General features: G+C 25.4%; 1 protein-coding gene across 3 annotated transcripts; it reads right to left on the reverse strand.

Moving 5' to 3' along the window:
• Positions 1–740: 740 nt before the first annotated feature.
• Positions 741–12,734, reverse strand: LOC132926549 (cysteine protease ATG4B-like). 3 transcript variants are annotated; one of them, XM_060990913.1, is made up of 10 exons: positions 12,237–12,734; positions 8,410–8,590; positions 7,447–7,611; positions 6,519–6,696; positions 6,370–6,449; positions 6,156–6,280; positions 5,533–5,611; positions 5,061–5,215; positions 1,791–1,980; positions 741–1,532 (listed from the first exon to the last, which is right to left on the reverse strand). In XM_060990913.1, the coding sequence occupies exons 2-10, from the start codon at positions 8,582–8,584 to the stop codon at positions 1,471–1,473; spliced, it is 1,209 nt and encodes a 402-aa protein (XP_060846896.1). In that variant the 5' UTR covers positions 8,585–8,590; positions 12,237–12,734; the 3' UTR covers positions 741–1,470. The 3 variants fall into 3 exon arrangements, with proteins under 3 accessions (XP_060846896.1, XP_060846895.1, XP_060846894.1); XM_060990912.1 differs by having other exon boundaries at positions 12,004–12,733; XM_060990911.1 differs by lacking the exon at positions 12,237–12,734 and adding an exon at positions 8,700–8,847.
• Positions 12,735–18,184: the final 5,450 nt, after the last annotated feature.

An 18,184-nucleotide genomic window follows, 5' to 3' on the forward strand; every position in this document is an offset into this window, starting at 1 on the left:
TATATAATAATTTTATATGGTAATAGATATACAGATAATAATAAAATACAATTAATATTTTCCTACATATAATTTTAATTTAGATAGGTAGATACAGGATCAAATTTACAGTTGAAATTGAAAGGTGTAATACATGACTCAGCTAAGCGACATATTGGACTGTTAATTATAAAATTTTGAGTACTGGGAGAAACATAAAAGCTTAATATATTTCTAGATTTAAAAGCAGGGACATTAAAAACATGACAAAATTGTGCTTCAGTAATGGGTGTAACTATACATACATTGTATGTGAAATGGCCAATGAGTGTTCGAGGAAGGTGATTTGCTTAGTGCAACACAATAGATTTAATTAAAAATAATTAACTTGTATCGAGTCTTCAAGGTAAGCAACATGGCATGCATGAATAAAACGAACTGTTCAGATGATAAATAAACAAGAAATAATCAGTCACATACCAAAGATTAGATAAGGGACAATCATTAACGCACAACATACTCAGACGAAGATCAAAACTGTACTGCTGGATTACTGGACAAGAGTCCTTAATAATTTAACAAGCAATACCTTATTCTAACAATAAAGATCTATCTAATCATGTATTAGATTTAATATTTTTTTTAAATAAAACACTGTTTTTCAATATAATCGTTAAGCCTAAATAATAAGTGTTATTATTTACACATAAATTCCAGTATATAGAATATTATATTTCTAGGTTTTTATAAATGAAAGTATATACAGAGAATAAATAAAATATATTTATTTTAATTTGGTTTCTTTTCATATACATTTACAAATTAAATTATTTATTTGTATTACACAATTTAACAATTGTTATTAACACATTTTATTGCAAATATTTTATTGCTATACAGGAGCCAAATTAAACAATGATTGATTGTATACTAACCGAACATATAACATACAAATAATAAAGTAAGGTTATTTGGGAAAAAATAATAATAAATTTAACCTAATCTTGTTTTCTTTTCTTTTGTGTAGTTTAGTATACATATATACGAGAAATTAAACATAACAGACTAGTTTAACATTAAGGGCTTTTAAACTGTAACAGTTTCCTATATAAATTATATGAAAATTTAATAACAAAATCAATGATCATTTAAAAAATCTTAAAATAAAGATTTGCACATCACCGGTCTTCCAACAAGTTTAATAATTACTTAGTAATTTATATTATTTCAAGTGTTATACAACAAAATATTTAATAAAATAAAACATAACTGATTCTAATAATAAATTAATAATAATAATAATAAAAATAATAAAAGAACATTTAATTGGAAGGGCAACCAAATTATTCATTGAGGCCCCAACCAGGAATCGTACTGATCATAATCTCTTTAAAAGTACATAATATCATTTTTCGATGTTTGTGTGTATATCTTCCATATGTAAATACAGATATTTAGAATTATTAAGAATCCTATTGGTTCATATAAATATCACAATAGTTCAAAGTCATCATCTGAATCAGTTAACAATTTTTTATCGTTTAGTTCCAAATCTGAAAAAAAAATAAGTGTTTTAATATAATATAATTTAACAGCAAGTGACTGCATAAATTATATCAACCATCCTCAGGTATTAAAAAAATCTCTACTATCACATACTTTGAATTTTTTTAATATATATGCAATATACATGTAAACAATTTAACCTTCAACTTTTTAGTTTAATAGATCAATTTTAAGTTGGTTGTGCTAATATTTTTATAATTTGTCACGTTCTATGGAACAGAAAATATTTTGAAGATGTGACCTACCTGATAATGACACGACAACATTTTCAGATGATGTGGATAGATTTCCAGAGGTATCCAACGTCCAATCGGATGGCCGGTCATCACATATAGTAATAAGTGATTGTGATGGTGATTGATCAGATTGCACTAGATGTACTTTCAGCTCATTACATAGTGCATTAAAATCGTTTTCAGTCTTGCACATGAAACACTAAAATTACCATGGATATGATTATAATATATTATAATATTAGATAGTTAAGTTTGCGACTCTAATGTTTGTCCAAGAAAATAATGACTTATCACTAAACCGCCCGTGTTAAAAATTTTATTTTATACAATGAAACAACATAAACTATACTGCGTATAAAACAGAATAAACCAAGACAAAAATTACAGAAATTTACATATTGCTGTAAATTCTAACAAAAAAAAAAAAATCGTTCTATTCAATAATCTCAAAGAGAGTAAAACCAGAGGTAAGTATATGAGTTATTGATCATTAAGTTACTATATACATACTTTTTTTATTTATATTAATTTGTACTTATAGTTTTAGGTAAGGTAGATTTTTAGTATATTTGTATTTAACTAGAATATATTAAAGAATATTAAAGTTTATAAAATTCAATTGGACAAAAAAGTGACTAAAAAATAACAATTAACTTTATAATAATCACTAATACATATTTTATCAAATCACTAAATTAAGTGCTTTCATTGGCGCTGATATTTAAGATAAAATTATATAAAAATAAAAGAATATAAAACATGATTTAAGTACAAAGAATCAACTTGGTATTTAATATTTATACTTAGTATGTGTTTAATAATATTGTAAGTACAATATAAATATTTTCCTAATCATTAAATAAATTGTCTATTTATATAATTAGCATTTATTTGTTTAATAATTTTTATTAACTATAAGGTCTAAGACTATGATATTAAAAAATATTTATTTATATTTAGTTATAATTATATACTATTTTTATGACTTTTAATAAGTAGGTAAATTACATATAATCGTGTTATTTCTTAAGTCAAGTAAAAATTGTAACCAATTTGAAATTCTTTTAAAAATATTATTCAAAGGATACTTGCATATTTTATAAAATTGAATTAAAAATTGTGGGTAAAACACGATTACGTATATTCGTTATCGGCAATACCTTTTCAAGCAACACGCCCCACACGATTCCGTACGATTTTACCTGATTTTTAACTAAACGTACAACATTTTAAGCGTTGTTGACAATTTTTATACCAGTATAATATATACATGACTATACGAGTGAACTAGAAAAAGGCTTTTATTGCTTTTACTACCTACGTTTGTTGTTATTGATATCAAATATATAAAATACACGGACCTTGATATCTCCGTGATAAAATATAACGAAATTTCGCTATTTCCGTGATATTATATGGTATTTTCTGGTTTCAGTCGATCGTAATTGGTATTTGGTTGTAGTGCGTTGAGCGTGTATTATATATTATACCGACGTTTTGTAACATGGAAAATTCAATTAAACTTAAACAATCCGAAAAAGGAAAACAGTTAGTTCTTTTAAATTTTAATAAGTATAGGCATATAAGAACACGTAGGTTAGTTAAAACATGTTACGCAACCATAGTTTCTGATGCGCATAAGACTTCAACAGTTGAAGTTCAACTGTAAGTATTATTGGTAAACACAAACATGAACCTACCTAAATCTGATGTAAAAATAGGACGACAAATATTGCGAGAAAATTGTTTAAGATAAGTAGAAGATGGAATTTCAACACGACCTGTTAAAATTATAAGAAAAGAACTAATGAATAATGTAAGTTGTAATTTCGAAAATAAAGACATTAATTCAGTTCAGAAAGCTATGTAGGATAAGAGAAAAAAATCGTATCTCCTATTTCCAAGTTCATATATGATACCTACGTTAGTTATAGAATATGAAAAATGATAATTGTTGTATGCTGTTTATGATGAATTGTCCAGAGCTATTCGCAGATTGTACATTTCAATACACACTTAAACACTTTTATCAACTTTATACTATCCACTACAATATTTTTTATGAATTATTATAGAACTGTACAATGTACATGTATTTGATATTTATTAGGTATAAATTTATAATACGATGAAATAAGTAAATTTGACAATGTTGCATACAATTTCATACGCTATCGTGTTAATTTTTACTTTGAACCCATCTACAAACCAAAGCAATCTTATTGCCAAATAGGACAAACGTACGCAATCGTGTTCTACCCAAAATTTTCTGTATCACGATTATTAATTGATATTATCAATACATATTTTAATTGGCATGCTACTGCATACTACACATGATCAACACAACACACATATGATGGTAATGGATCCTACTAGTAATTAACTACTGGAAATAAATGTTATTAATTATAATGACTTTTTTGTCATAGTAATCTTTTAATTTCTTAAATTTTGTTTTAATATATATGTTTGAATAATTATTACTAGTGCTGACATCAGTCTAATATGAGAATGAAAATGTAAATCCTGTTTTCAATTATTTTAGATTATGATTGAGACTAAACTTAAATCATATTCTATTACTTTTTTAGTAAGATCAATACTAAGATAAATTTTTTCATTTTAACTTTATTATCAAATTTACTTATTGTGCTTTTTTTTTGTACAGATTGTAAATATAGCTTTTATAAATAAATAAAAAAAAAAAAAACTGGCAAATGTATTAAAAATTGGGCATCATTCACATAATAATAATTATTATTTACAAAACATTTGAAGATATGTTATAGAATTGAATATTCCTTAGTTCCTAAAATATTCACAAATATTAAAAAAAAATTTCCGTACACTTTAAGTTAAACATATTGTCCACATTTTTACTTCTATTATATAGATATTATGCTCCATAATAATTTGCATAAATAAGATCTGGACCCTAGTTGTAACATTTAAAGCTTTATAACACATATGACATCTTCTGTTTAATTCCTTTTCATAAAAAACATATTACAGCTATAAATATTCTATTCTTTGAATTATAATATAAAATGCCAATATTGATATACTTTTCCTAAGTCAGAGGTATTAACTTTAAATAAATGTATCTAAAATTTATAAATTAATTAGTAATAAAAAGTTATCAGGAATAAATTAAAATACATAAGCAGCACACAGTTGCTATAAACAAAGAAGTTATTTCATTTAGTTAAGGTAATTTTAGACAAGACATATTTATCAAACATATGATGATGTCCTTAAGAGTAAAAGACCACTTACGGCAGCAAGTGATGGGTCCATGTTAAGGATTGGTAATCGGTTAATTTGTTGGCAGTGATACGAATGATCAATTTTATGTTCGGTTTCTATATCTTTGTTCGGCAGCATTCCTATTTGCTGTGTCGTATGTGGATCCAAAAATATTACATCATTACCTAATTTACAGTAATCAAATAAAACTTATATATTATATTACTGCTAAATGTTGGTGTAAAAAAAACCCAATGGTTAAGGAGCCTGCATGTGATTTTTAAAACAGCTATCAACTGGTACTTTCATATTAATCGCAAATGATTATTACAGTGAAGTGTGAGTATAAGTAATTGATAACGGTTTATGGGAGCTATATAACCACACGCAAGCACATATCATCAGTAGGTTGAGTCACTGGAGTGTTTTTGAGCAAAGAACAAGTCATGCGCAGGCTGGCTCCTTAACAAAATTATAAATTCATTAAAAATGTTTTGTATACCTACGAAACCTATAAAATATAAAGCGTGGTTTGGTCTTCCACCAATCACACCCAATGACTGAGGGAAAGTGAAACACATCTGAAACAATTAAAATAATTGTTAAAATTTCTAAAACGACATTCATAATACTTAAATATTTATCTATTTCCATTTTAAATTTATAACTAGATTCTGGGTTTATTTACATTCCTGTGTGTTACTGATTAAAAAATTAATTTTCAATATAAAGCTGGACCACAAGTCATTATTAAAGTTTTTAACATAAGAGGCAAATTTAATTTAATATGTAAGAGAAAAATAATATTCGATAAAATAAGATAAAATTACAGAAAATAAAAAATGATATTAATATTTTTATTTTTATTGTAACTAACATTTAACAGTGTAGACATTGATTTATATTTTTAGATATTATTAACACTAATTTAACAAATACTACGATACATTTTAATATATATTGACAAAACTGAATTTAAGTTTACTAATTAAATGTATTAAGGAATAAAATTAGTTATACATTTAATCCAAAATATACATAGAACATTTCTAAATTTCTGAATACAATATATTTAGTGTTGATGTTTCTGGTTTCATAATAATAAAACATCATAATATTACTCACCTTAACACCTTGAACATAAGCAGGGTTTATTGAACTTATACCTAAACGTAGAGGTATTACTAGTACCAAAGGTTTCCAAATTTGTTTACTAGAGTTAGTTTGTTCCATCACAGTACATAATTTTTCTAAAATAATAAACAAATAAATAATTAAAAATATATATATTATAATCAACTAGAAAATGAGATTTTAATATACAATATTGTGTACTCACTGACTTCATTAATGACTAGTGTGTTGTCTAATGCTACATGAAAAACAAGAGAACTTAATTCATCCATAGTGGCTAATTTTCTGCATAATAATGAAACACATATAAAATCTGTTTACTTAGATATTTTGTCAAAAAAAAAAAAAACTCACTTTAACACTTGAGCGATTGTATTTGGACCAAACCATTCACCAACTTGCTTACCATGAGATACACCCATAAGAGCTATTTGGTGAATTGAATAGGGTGCAGATCGCTTGTCTTCAAACATTCTTAAAATTTTTAAGTAATCTATATCCCTCTTATCTGGGTCCCAACGCCAATCTCTTCCTAAAAAGTTATTTTTCTTAATACATTTATAAGTAAGTATTACACATTTGTATGTAGTATAAAAACATATATGTATATTAATGCAATACTTTATTTATTTCTATTAATAATAATATAAGTAATTTTATTTTTTTATTATCTTTATTGATATGTTACGATTATATTTAAATTTCAAATGCAGTTTGTACTATTCTTCATTCAATTAAAATAAAAAATACCTTAAATAGAAGTATTAATGATATAATTAAAAAATAATTATTCTAAATGTCGAATCATTTATTTGAGAAAATATCAAAGAAAAATTTTACTTTCACATAATGTATAATCAGTATTTAAAAAAATTTCACTTTATTTTTTTTAATCCATAGATATTTATATATATTTTACAAAAAAAGTTCAGAAATGTTTGTTTCTTAAAGCATACTAATTTTTTTCTTTTTATGAGTTACTTATCATTTTCAAATTAAATATAATTAAAAATAAATGTTGTGTAAAAACAAAATACATTAAATTTTAGCCTTGACTGTTTATTACAATAATATGTTAATATAATCACAACAAATTAATAGATATTTTAGAAAATCTTAAATACACATATCAAAATATAAAATCAGTACACTGCTGCATAAAGCATATTCTGCGTTAATTAAGACATTTTTAGAAATCAAATATTATTAATTAAAAAACACTTTGCTCCATATATTGTGAATTGTGAACGTTGAGTTACATTTAAATAATTAGATTACTCACCAAGGTGTAAAAAAATTAAAGCTTGACCAATAACCATCTGTCCACAGCGTAACATACATCCCCAACCTCTATCAGAGGTAAAATTTGTATTACCAATTTGAAGAAAACCTTTCCGATAAGTAAACCATAATCTAGACTGGATATCATTCCGAATTTGTTGTATATCTACACACAATAAATAATATTATATAAATAATAAATAATTTTAATTTAATGATTTTAAAATTGTTTTAAATAATGTTTGCAGATTTATTTTCCCATTAAATATACAAAAACAAATTTAGAAAATAAAGGATATCAAGAATCAAGATTATCTCATTTTTTAAATAGCTGTGAAGTGTATTTTTTTTAGATAATAAGTCATAATTTGAATAAAAACATTATTTTGTAGTTAATTTTTTGTTTTGATTCTGTCAAAAAAGTAACAGTAATATCAAATACTAATCAAATAAAAACTAATTATGAATAGGAATATTTAACTTCAATTTATGTACATAAAAAATTTAAATGTACAAAATATTTGAAAAATAATTGATTCAAATATATTAAGAGGTATAGACGGTATAGTTTAAAATATTTAAATTTGCTCTAATATTAACTATAAATGAGTTATAGTAAGAACTAAAAATCCTATACTTAAATTGTCTATGTTTTCCCTAATATTATTGCTTTCATAGAAATTTAATGTATCATGATAATAATGTAATAGCAAACCGGATGTAGAAGAAACAAAAAAAAATTTGAATTTGACGAAGTTCCTATTTAAAAACTAAAATTGTAATGTTTCATAGCTTTTAATTAAAATTTGATTTAACAAAATAATTTAAATTTGTGAAAATAGCATTAATATGAAAAATATTTTTAGTATTATTTAGGTACTAGGTAATATGGTAACATTTTTGTAAAAGGTAATTATTTAAATAACAAACAATTTTTTTTAAATATAATAAATCTCTTAATTACCAATAACTGTACTATATTTTTTTCCCAGTATCCATACAGGGTCAACTGTCTGTGGTATATCTTCTAAATCCATGAGGCTTGATTCGTGAGTCAAATATGCTTCTAACATCAAGTCCATACTTATTCTATTCAAGATCTTACGACTATGTTTTTGAATTATTTGCTTCCAATCCATGCATGTCTAGATTAAAAATACAATGTTATGTAACAACTATAAAAAACATATTAACAGTAACACAATTAAAAACAATTTTTTTTTAAAGATATTATTAACAAAACAATATAATTACTAAATGGAACATAATAAATCATCTGAGCGTCACCGGTTCCTCTATTTTGGTAAAAAGACATTCTTTTTTTCTCGCACTAATAAATTATAGGCTTTTACATTTTGAAAATCAATTTGTTTAATATTTCTAATTATCTTCTTAATGCTTTCTAATTATATATAAATTTAAGTTTCAGTATATATACAAATATTGAAAAATATAATTTTTATGGTATTTTAATATACATAAAATAAACTGTAATCAGTATTATCATTTATTAAATAAATACCAAAGTTGAGTAAATGAATTACTAAAATCTGAAAACCTATAAAGGTTATTTATAAGAGGTAGAAAAAAATGTTGTTTTTTTTATTAGCTGGGAACTGGTGGCTCTTTAATCATTAATCTTTAATATATTATTATAATAAAATATTTTGCGGAAAAAATATCAAAATAAACATTAGTAAATAGCATCAATTTATTATTAATTTCTTTGATTTTTAATAGCTGTATTATTTTTATTGTAATTTTTTTTTAATTATTTCTGATACAAAAGGTTAAGTTAAAAATTTAAATAATAAGTTTCTATTATAAGCATAAAATCATTTTTATACAATACTTCAATAAAAGGGACAATTGGTAAAAGTTTTGTAAATTATATTTTGTTATTATATTTTTCATTAAAATAAATAGATATCTAATAACTAAACTGTTATTTATTTAGTATAAATTAATAACTTGAAGAAAATTATGATATTATGATATAATTTACTAAATGCAGATGGTTAAAATCCAGGGATTTAAAATAGTCTATAATTTATTATTTTAACACATAATACAATTGTTATTCAGTGACAGAATCGATAAGGTTGAGCTCCCCAGATTTATTTAACTTTAAAAACTTAATGCTTGATAATATAAAGTTATATTATAACTTAATTATATTAGTTACCATTATAAATATTTACTTAATGGATGGGCAATTATTTTAAAATTTATTGATAATAAAGATAAGGGATACATTTAAATTAATTTCAGTTGTTTATTTTATGATAATAAATATATTTTGTTATTAGTAGTTATAACTGTTTATTTTAGTTTAATAAATTTAATAACATAATATTGAAAACAAATTACAAAAATGCCAGTGGTTAGATTTTTCAAAGATCAAAGTTTGATAAAGAGGAACAAAATGTCATAATATATTAGGACCTATATTAGTACCTAATGAGCAATTATATTTTCAATTTATAACTAATGTGTTAAAACCATTTCTGAAGTACACTTTAAATATACTTTTAAGAGAATTGGTAGAGACAATTTTCTGTCTTTCTCTAACACACGTGAAACTTAGAAATTTAGGTGTGTTCTACTTTTAGATTTAATGAAAACATTAAAAATTCTAGAAACAAATTTTAAGTAAACTTTAAATCAATTATCCCAAACATTTCAAAAGAAGTTAATATCAAAGTCATGAATGTGGGAAAGACGATTTCAAGTAGATTTGACAATAAATTAAAATCTATTTTCAGAATTATTATTCCTTTACTAAATCAATCAATATGATGAAAATAGAACAAGTATAAATTCCTATGTTGCGTATGTGTTAGATAAAAACAGAAAATTATTACTTTTAAACCATTTAACTTAATTAAAACAATATAATACATTATATGCCTTATATGTTGATACATTGCTTTATATATTTCAAACATTTAACAATTAAATTATTCAATTAGTAATAATTCACTATATTTTTTTTTAAATAACAAAACCTAAAAATCAGAAAAGTACTTAGAAATTCAGATCTTTTATAGTAAGTTTTAAAGTTTTTCATAAAACAAATTCATTACAAGTTCATATTTATAATTAACAAATTGGTAAAAACAAAAAACAAATAAGAAAAGTAATAACATATATTTCAAAATATAATTACAAAGCTATGTATTTTAAAACACAGTTTGCACAATTTAATGTTGTAACAATTAAACATTTTACAAACTAGAAAGTGAAGTTTCATATGCAACTTTTATGCCTAGATATTAATTGACATTCAATGAAAAGTACGCTTGTCATAGCAACACTTAGAAAGGTCTTATCTGATGTACTACTTAATAAATTATTTTAAAAATGTATGTATAAATAGTATCTAATTTTATGTTTATCAAATAGGGTACTGACATTTTACCAATTAAATACAATTGCATGCAAACCCAATATAGTAAGTAATATTTTAGTTTAACCAAAACAAAATATATTTTAGTAAAAAGTGTACCTATAGATTATTTTCAAAAAAGTGGCCTTGAAATGGACTTTTATCATAACAAGAAGATATTTGTGAGAGGGATTGATTTAGTCTCCCAAAATATTTTTCTATAAATTATATAAAATTCTCCCAAAAATCAAAAATACATAGTTTGTCATTGGTTTTATTGTTGGTATTATACACTTTTGTAATTTGATATTTCAAAAAATTAAAGCTAACATGTTTATAGATATTGAGATTTATAAAATTCAAATTATGAATTAAATTGTTATAGGTAACTAGTTATATTTGAAAATATACAAATCAACTATACCTACTATAATGTGTAAACTATAAGTAAGTTTAACATCCTATGACATAAATATTTAATATTTTGTGCTTGTGGTAATTCCAATTTTTGATATAAAATTATGTCATTAGTTTCAAAAAGAAAAAAATAGAGATACAGTTGTCTTTTTTTATTTTTTGGCTTAAAACAGTTATTTTCTTTGAATATGTACCCATATGGTTGAACGTTGGACTCTATGTATTGATGAAGATAATTCAATTAAACTATTGTATTTGTAAGTTGCTAGCTGAAACATAATATGCTGTTGTTACTTGTTAATGTTTTAAGTAAGAACTATATTGTTAAGTCAGGTCTCAAGTAGGAGAAGATTTATGAGAGGCTTTAACTTCACATCTTATTTTTAATTTTTATTTATCAAGACTATACCCTGTAACAACAAAATCCTAGTTATGCTCATGGTCAGCAGTTAAGTAACATGATTTGGATAAATGTAGATCAATTTTTTTTAGGTAACAATGGGACCAGCATTTTATTGCACACATTTAATTGTTAAACACTTTACTTTCAGAAAACTAATATAAACATAAAACTTCACAAGTTGTGTAAAAATAAAAATGCACAAAAATGTAACGACTTGAGTTATGTAACACAAGTTGCTCTGAGCAGATATTAGTGAGACACAAAGCAGCAAAGTTATTGGGCTTCACAGGGAGCAGCCACGATACACACAAAAAGATAAAAAAATTAAGCTTGCATGTAGATGTACTTACAGCGAGTTGAGAATGTTTACGTCCAAATACGAGGGTCGCAATTATATAATAATAATATAGCAATGACAACAACAAAAAGCGATATTCATGCGACGTGTGATATATTTAGTGTGCCCAGTGCGGTGACGAATACAGACGACCAGCCGTATATCCGTCGGTGACGATGGTCGCCGAGCGGCGGCCCGCAAGTCATAATACCCAATACACAAATTATGATATTACTTATGAGGTACCTAACGGGCGAACGGTCGACGAACAACGAGCTTTGTCTGCTGTCTACGGGACGCGATAATATACGGCTTCCGCGTTCGGACATCGACGACAAACGTCCTTCTGAGCGGCGCGTAGGTACTAAAAAAACGTAGTCAGGTACCAATACATCTGCCGGACGACGCGGACGAAAGTCGCCGAGAGTGATTCGACAATGACGACGACGACGATAATATATAATATTATTATCGTACGAACTACGAACAGTCGACGGTTTTGTCGAGGTCGGTAGGGCGGGGAAGTGGTACACGCGCACGATCGTGGAAACGATAAGAATACGACGCTGTTGTTATTATTATTAAATTATTTATTTATATATTTGTTTTTGGCAAATCGTCCGTAAAAATATATATTAATAATTACAATTTTTCTACGGATACACCAATAATTATATTGCGCCCGTGACCCGTTTATTATTATTGACCAACGACCGTTGTTTTCACGATCGTAAAGATAGGTTTTTTAGCTAGTGATAAGAACGCACTCGATTTGTCGTCAGCAGCGCAGAGTGCAGTTGCTGCAGCAGCAGCTGACGACGGAGGGAATAGCGACAGGACGCGCGTACGATGCATTTTCGTTGCATTCTGAAAGACGGCCTACTGCGCACGCGTTATCGGTCGTCTGTGCGGATGTAATAGGTACCTATTACTTACCAGCTTTGTACGATTTTTGCGTTTTTTACCGCGGCGCCGACGGTATGCGGTTTTTGTCCTTCTCTTTTACTTACCCGGTACCCGTTTTATCGGTCGACCGCCTTGCAATACGGCGCATAGGCAGCGTTAATATATAATACAATATTTTTATTTTATTTTTATAAGGACATAACTTGTATGTATAGGTCTCACAATTTGCAACATAGGTACCTGATATTATTATAATACTTACTTACTATTATTATTATTATTTAAAATTTGTACCAATTGTCTTACTGGTAATACTACTTGTCTACTTGTGATTACTGGCTAAAAAGTAAACCTTCTAGCTACTTGTATTATTGTGTTTTTAAAAAATATAATAATATACAAATTTAAAATATATTGATATATTTACTACGTATAATTAATATGAATCACTTTCACGATTTTCATCATTGTTGACTCCATCTTTTAAATAATTAATATAGTCTAAAACAGGGGCGGCCAAACTTTTTTTGGCCGCGATCTACTAAAAATATACTTCACATTTAATAAAAAAGTTTTTACTTTTTATAGATAAAATTTATCGATAATGTTATTAACTACCACCATGATTAATTTTCGTGTGCGTAGCCTGAAAATAAATTCTAACACGATCGACTTAGAAGTCATTTGCGATCGACCGTTGGCCGTCCCTGGTCTAAGACATCCGCTATAGAAATTTTACAAATAAAATACAAAATACAAATTTATAATTTTATAAAATAAAAATATTCAAAAAACTAAACACAAGAACACAAATTATCAAATTATATAAATTGATAACGTTATAATAGATTAAAAAGCAATTAATAAGGCTTATTAAGAATTATTAGTTGAAAAAAAAAGTACACACAAACTCAATGCCAACCAAATACTTTAAAACGGATTGATTGAATAATATTTTAACCACTCGGCATCGGCCGTTAAGTTATTGGAAACATAATCGACCCTATTTTGTTTTGCGGAGCGTTGAGTCGTAACTGCAAATCCGCCAAAACCGATGATTGTAATTCCGACCTTTACCAATTATAACCACGATTAAAGAATATATACCTAAGTATATCTTAAATTTTTAAATCGTGATTATAACTTATATGATAATTTATTAAAACATTTAAAACAAATATTTAGAAAAGCCGCTAAATGGTATTAAATTTTGGAAATTGGTACTTGAAATAATTATAATAATAAATATATTTTATAATTTATAATAATATATAGTCAATATAGACATATAATCTAATAGTTAAATTTTTTTTTATACATATACCATCGACTGCCTGCATAAAGTTACCTAATAGACTTTATCACTTATAGTATAAGGTCTAAGAGTTACCTAGATATTTTAAAATACCAATTTTATATTCTTTATAATACATAGAGTATAGAGTGTAACAGAGAAATTTAAGAGATCTTAAAAATTATATTTTTAAATTTAATAATTATTATTAATTTATATTTAATATATAGCTATACATCGTACATAATTAGGTATCATCTACCAGGAATCTTGGTCCAAGACAGAATAGATGGATGTCTATCTATTAGTCTGTGATAAGAATCAATAAAAGTTTGTATTTTAAAATTGCACTATAAGTTTATAAATAATATGAGCTTATAATATATAGCTATACCTATAGACGGCTATAGTCCAATACGTATATAGTATATCGATGAATAGATGATACAATGTAGTTTATATAATATACATGTGTTATAATTTAATTTTTCACTTTTCAGTTTTGTTATATTTTATATTATTAATTATTAAATAGATGCATGAATGCGTAAATTATACATAGAGAGACGTGAGTACTTATAATATTTAGATTGGTAGATCAATATAGGCAGTAAGTATATAGCTCAATGGCTGTGTATAGGACATAGGTAGTCTTTATAGTGCTGTATTATTTCTAATGAAAGTGACGAAACTAATTTTATTTAAATTGTTATATGACAAAAATTAATACGTAATAAATAATTATTTATATAGGTGATATAGTTATAAATTTAAAATTGTAACATTAATTAATAAATTATATTCTCGTGTATAAAATGTATAATTCTTTCACTAGTTTCACTTATAGATCTATCATAACATATAGGTTAAGTATATTCACTATTCACATTTATAAATTGGTATGAATACGTTTATTTATGTATATTGGACACTTTTGGATGTATACATTTATAATATGCATAAGGTATAAATCTTTAAAATAACAGTAATTTTAAACTATGAATTTATTGTATTTAGGTAATAGGCACAATAAAATTTATTGGATAGGCTAGCAGCCGACTTCGAGGTAATAAAGCCATAAAGGTACAATCATTTAGAAAAAACATTAGCCTCTATATAGTGCAATGAACACTATTATTTCAAACCACTGCAATACGATAAACTCTTTTACATAATATTACAGTATATTACTATATTATAGTCTATACATAGCTGATATTAGATTACATGATATAGTTGAGTGGTTCAACAATTGTATTATACATTTATATTTGTAGGTATTGGTAAGGTATTCACTGTTCGCGAAATACCTATAATATGTTTAACCGCTATACAATGCTACCACACCCAGAATCAGTGGCGTTGCCAGGATGTTTAATTTATTGGGAGGGGCCCCTGATGTTTTTGTGTTATGCGCTTATATTATGTACATAATACACTATACACTATATAGTGTTTGTATATAGTCGTAAAATAGTGAAATATCTAATTCATTTATTTTTCTTTATATATGTATATATATAGGTAATACTGGTAATATGTGTAAATATGCATCATGGTCGAATATATTAATGTTATAATAATTAATAATATAATATACCTCACATCATTTATTTTATGTATAGATATCTACAAAACAATACAATACGACAAATTGAAATCATTATTATAAACATGGTCGTTTCTATGTATAAGAGGGTAAGAGCATATAGAGAGTAGTGGCAGTCGGGGAGTGCAAATCGGCAACCAAGGATAACTGCCCTCCTTCCATCACAAGCCTATTATTGCTAAATTATTTGTTACTGAATAAATCCTTTATAATAGCCTTAAAGATAATAATCGTATATTGACAAAAATTGTCTACTATTTTGGTATAGTATTATATAGTAGTAACTATTAGTTATTACATAATATTGTTTTCCGGTTGACCGGTTCACACGTATCTTATTGCTACCTAACATATTTTGCTGCAATGCGCATGTATATTGTATATTAAATAGACTACAGGAAATAACATCTATTGAATGCACATCGTATAATTTTAAACTATTATAACTATTGTGTAACTATTACAACACTTACCTACAAAAATAGTAAATATTAGTAGGTATCTAATAGACCTAAGTCTATATGACTTAAGTAAATATGGTTATATTATTTATTAAAAAAAAATACAAAATAAATATAAAAAAGAAAGTAGGCAACTCGTAATTACTTCGATGTACAATAATAGTTTCGAGTATACATACTTCGTCTTTGAGTAAATCACTGTAATCATTACAGAAGACCGTATGTCAACAAATATTTTATATTTTTATGGTATATTTATAATATTTATATTGTTCTTAAAATAATTTATTTTACTATAGTAAATAATTAATAATACATTAGATTGAATTAGATTTTACTGAAAACATTGCAGTATTTGAAAATTCTATTGTGTGTATAAAATAAAATAATGTACATTAAACAAATTCAAGTAACCAAGAATAATATTTTTAAATTACAACTAAAACCATTTAAAACCGTTATAATCTTATTCATTTAAATATCTAATTTTGTCCAATTTTTTATTTAGAATATTTAAAGTAGTTTATATAAAATAATTCAAATTTATATTTTTAAGATTTTCCGGTCACAGTATGAACAACTTTTGAGTAGAGAATACTAATTTAAATATTTGATAAACATTTCAAGTATCTATACGGTTATTTGTTTTTTAGTTATAACAAAATATCAAAATCGATTGAGGATAAATAGTTATTTTACAAGTGAATATTCATTATCACAACAATTATAAAAAACTAACCTAACGTCAAACACTCATAAAAAATGTGACTACGGTAAACTTTTTTAATTGTAGTTAGAAAAGCTTATATGAAATCTTGCACCTTCCTATTTACATTTTCAAATTTTCAAATTTTTAATTTAAATATAATCCTACGTCTTCAAAATTTGATTTGAAATTACCCATAAAGAATTGTTAAACTTATGAGTAATGAAGAATATATTTTCGAGATTTTTTACCAAGAAAATAAATGTATCATGATTCATAATATATTAATGCATATAGTTAATTTTATAACACACCTATATTATACGGTGATCTACTCAATGACGAATGACGATAGATAAAAATATTAGGTACACTCAATACTAAAATCTATTATACAGCCATACGACTTCTACTGTTTTTTATACTACTATTATTAGTTATTAAATTATTATTTTAAACAAACATACTAAATAAAAAAAAAAATTTGTACTATTTGAGCATTCCCTGCAGTTACTATGTAGACACATGGTACTTACGTAAAACAACTATTAACACCTATTTATGTACCTATTTTTTCCTCATTTAATATTCAATTACTAGGGTTGTTATTTGACTTTACTAGTTTCAGAGTAATACATTTATTATTTCAAGTTTCAACCCTCCTCTTTTCCAAAAATGGTTCAAGGTAAGCCACTCGGTTATTGAAAACACTAAACATATTGATAAAATAATTAAATAAATTGAGCTAACAGTTGATATATAAGGGGCAATCCGGCAATGACAATGAATCACAATTGACCGTAATATTTTTTTTCGTTAACTCGTCGTCTAAATGTATAACTGTATAAGGTATATGCTTACAGTATAAGCACTATAAATTATATTATACCCACAAAAAAATGTTGACAAGTTAGTACCTATATAATATAGTGGATTATAAACGTAAGCAATGCAAACTATTTTGAGCATGTTTCAATTTTGGGTTGGGATGAAGGAGATATTATATTATCATATTGTTATTTGTGCCACACAATTATCTTAGTAACGTCGAGTTGTTGTAATCGTAGAAAAAAACAATAGTTTGTTTCTGGGAATATAATATATTATATAATATTTAAAAAAACAACTAAATTGCTAAAACTGATATTACATAAATAATCGAACAAAATTTAACCGTATAACACTAAAGCCCTAAACAAGTATAACGAACGAATAACG

Source organism: Rhopalosiphum padi, chromosome 3 (genome assembly GCF_020882245.1).
Source record: "Rhopalosiphum padi isolate XX-2018 chromosome 3, ASM2088224v1, whole genome shotgun sequence".
Classification (NCBI taxonomy): Eukaryota; Metazoa; Arthropoda; class Insecta; order Hemiptera; family Aphididae; genus Rhopalosiphum; species Rhopalosiphum padi.